At 41.6% G+C, this 2,243-nt stretch overlaps 1 protein-coding gene across 1 annotated transcript; it reads left to right on the plus strand.

Moving 5' to 3' along the window:
• Positions 1–393: 393 nt before the first annotated feature.
• Positions 394–1,878, plus strand: LOC308512169 (BTB/POZ domain-containing protein KCTD12-like; the record flags this gene model as incomplete). The annotated part of the gene is made up of 1 exon (XM_081081982.1): positions 394–1,878. The coding sequence occupies one exon, from the start codon at positions 394–396 to the stop codon at positions 1,270–1,272; it is 879 nt and encodes a 292-aa protein (XP_080938108.1). The 3' UTR covers positions 1,273–1,878.
• Positions 1,879–2,243: the final 365 nt, after the last annotated feature.

The raw sequence follows: 2,243 nt of genomic DNA on the forward strand, positions 1-2,243 counted from the left end.
AGAATATATATACACTAAACATCAGAATGGCAGCCTATGGTGGGACCAGGGACAGGAATGGGAATGGACTGAGAGTAAAATAGAATAACCAAAACAAATAAACAAACACCACAAGAAAGTGCCTGCATGGACTATGATAACATGCCATGAATTGAGGATTGTGATCATTTGATACACCCAACATTCATAAGGACATTAAAAATATAATTGCAAGGCCAAATTATGTGCGATTTTTCTATTCTGCCATTCTCAAGTTAAAAACAGATAATGGTTTGCTTGATTTTCTTGGTATGTAGTGTGTATGAGTGCAGAAAATTAAATTCTGTTTATAAACAGAACCCCATACTGTAAACTTTTACTTAGAACCGATGTCTTTTGCTTCTGCAGATCAATATGGCCATGCCAGAGAAATCAAGTTGTACCAACTCAAGCAAGGATTTCAGTCATTTTCCCGAGATTGTTGAACTCAATGTGGGTGGTCAGGTGTACATCACTCGCTATCCTACTTTGGTCAGTGTTCCTGGCTCCTTGCTCTGGGAAATGTTCAGTGAAAAGAATCCTTGCTCCCTAATCCAGGACAACAAAGGGAGGTTTTTTGTAGACCGGGATGGTTTCCTCTTTCGCTATGTACTAGACTATATGAGAGACCGGAAACTAGTGCTTCCTGACCACTTTCCAGAGTGTGGTCGGCTCCAGAGAGAAGCAGAATACTTCAAGCTCCCAGAGTTAGTGAAGATGTTGGCTCCTAAAATCAACATGATCAACTCAGTTGCCAATGATTTATGCCAAAGTGATCTAGAAGAGCTTCCCACCAACATTGACATCGCATGTAATCTCTCTTCAAGGAATAACATCCAAGTTAGTGGCCCTGATAACCCTCCAGCTCTGACAGCAAATACTGGCTCTGACCTCAAGAAGGCAGGTTTCATCACTATTGGCTATCGAGGCTCCTATACTCTGGGTCGGGATAGCCAAACAGATGCCAAATTCCGCCGCGTGGCCCGAATCATGGTGTGTGGTAAGATCTCATTGGCCAAAGAAGTATTTGGAGATACTCTGAATGAGAGCAGAGACCCTGACCGTCCTCCTGAGCGGTACACTTCTCGATATTACCTCAAGTTTAACTTTCTGGAACAAGCCTTTGACAAACTAGCTGAGGCTGGCTTTCACATGGTAGCATGCAATTCCACTGGCACCTGCACTATCACCCATGACCAGACAGATGACAAGATCTGGACCTCTTACACTGAATATGTTTTCTGCCGGGAGTGACACTTAAAAGAAATCACCCAGAAAATACAAACCAAACAGCGAATTCCCTTTCTTTCTTTCTTTCTTTTCTTTCTTTCTTTCTTTCTTTCTTTCTTTCTTTCTTTCTTTCTTTCTCTCTCTCTCTCTCTCTCTCTCTCTCTCTCTCTCTCTCTCTCTCTCTCTCCCTCTCTCTCCTCTGTTCCTGTGCAGCTATACCTTTTAGAAATAAACAGATTAATTTTGGATCTACAAATCTTGGACAATGCCATTCTCTTCACCATTTGAACTTTTGTTGGTAATGTCCTTCTTACACATTCCATCCTATCTGGCTTCCAACCGGCCTTGGCTTGTGGAGTTGGATGTCATTTCATGGAAAGTATTCAATGCGTAGGCATATGTGCATGTACATCGCTGTAAATAGTAGAGGTGTATTTCTTGAGTGAATGCAGTTAGATAAACCCACAAGATTTAGTTAGTTAGCTGAGAAATGCTAAGCCATGGTTTCCAAACTAGTTCTCAGCACCATATCTTGGAATTGCTTATATACCTTGCTGTTTGCATGCTCCTAAAGAAAGCTCCATGTATACTTGTTCTGAAATCGATACCCCTACAGTAAATGTGAATATGCTTTGTAAACTGTTGTGGCTATTCTTTTTGTCCAGATGGAATGGATGAAACTGGCAGGCATCTTCCAGGAGGTTCATAGAAAGGCCAATCAATTCTATGATTATTAATTATTCTTATTAGAATATGGATGTATGCTGAAACCAGTTTGGCTCAGTGGATAGAGCGTTGGCCTGCAGACTGAGGGGTCCCGGGTTCGATTCCGGTCAAGGGCATGTACCTGGGTTGCAGGCACATCCCCAGTGGGAGATGTGCAGGAGGCAGCTGATCGATGTTTCTCTCTCATCGATGTTTCTAACTCTCTATCTCTCTCCCTTCCTCTCTGTAAAAAAAATCAATAAAATATATTAAAAAAAAAGAACATGGAT

This window comes from Myotis nattereri (genome assembly GCF_964212035.1).
Source record: "Myotis nattereri genome assembly, chromosome: X".
Lineage (NCBI taxonomy): Eukaryota > Metazoa > Chordata > Mammalia > Chiroptera > Vespertilionidae > Myotis > Myotis nattereri.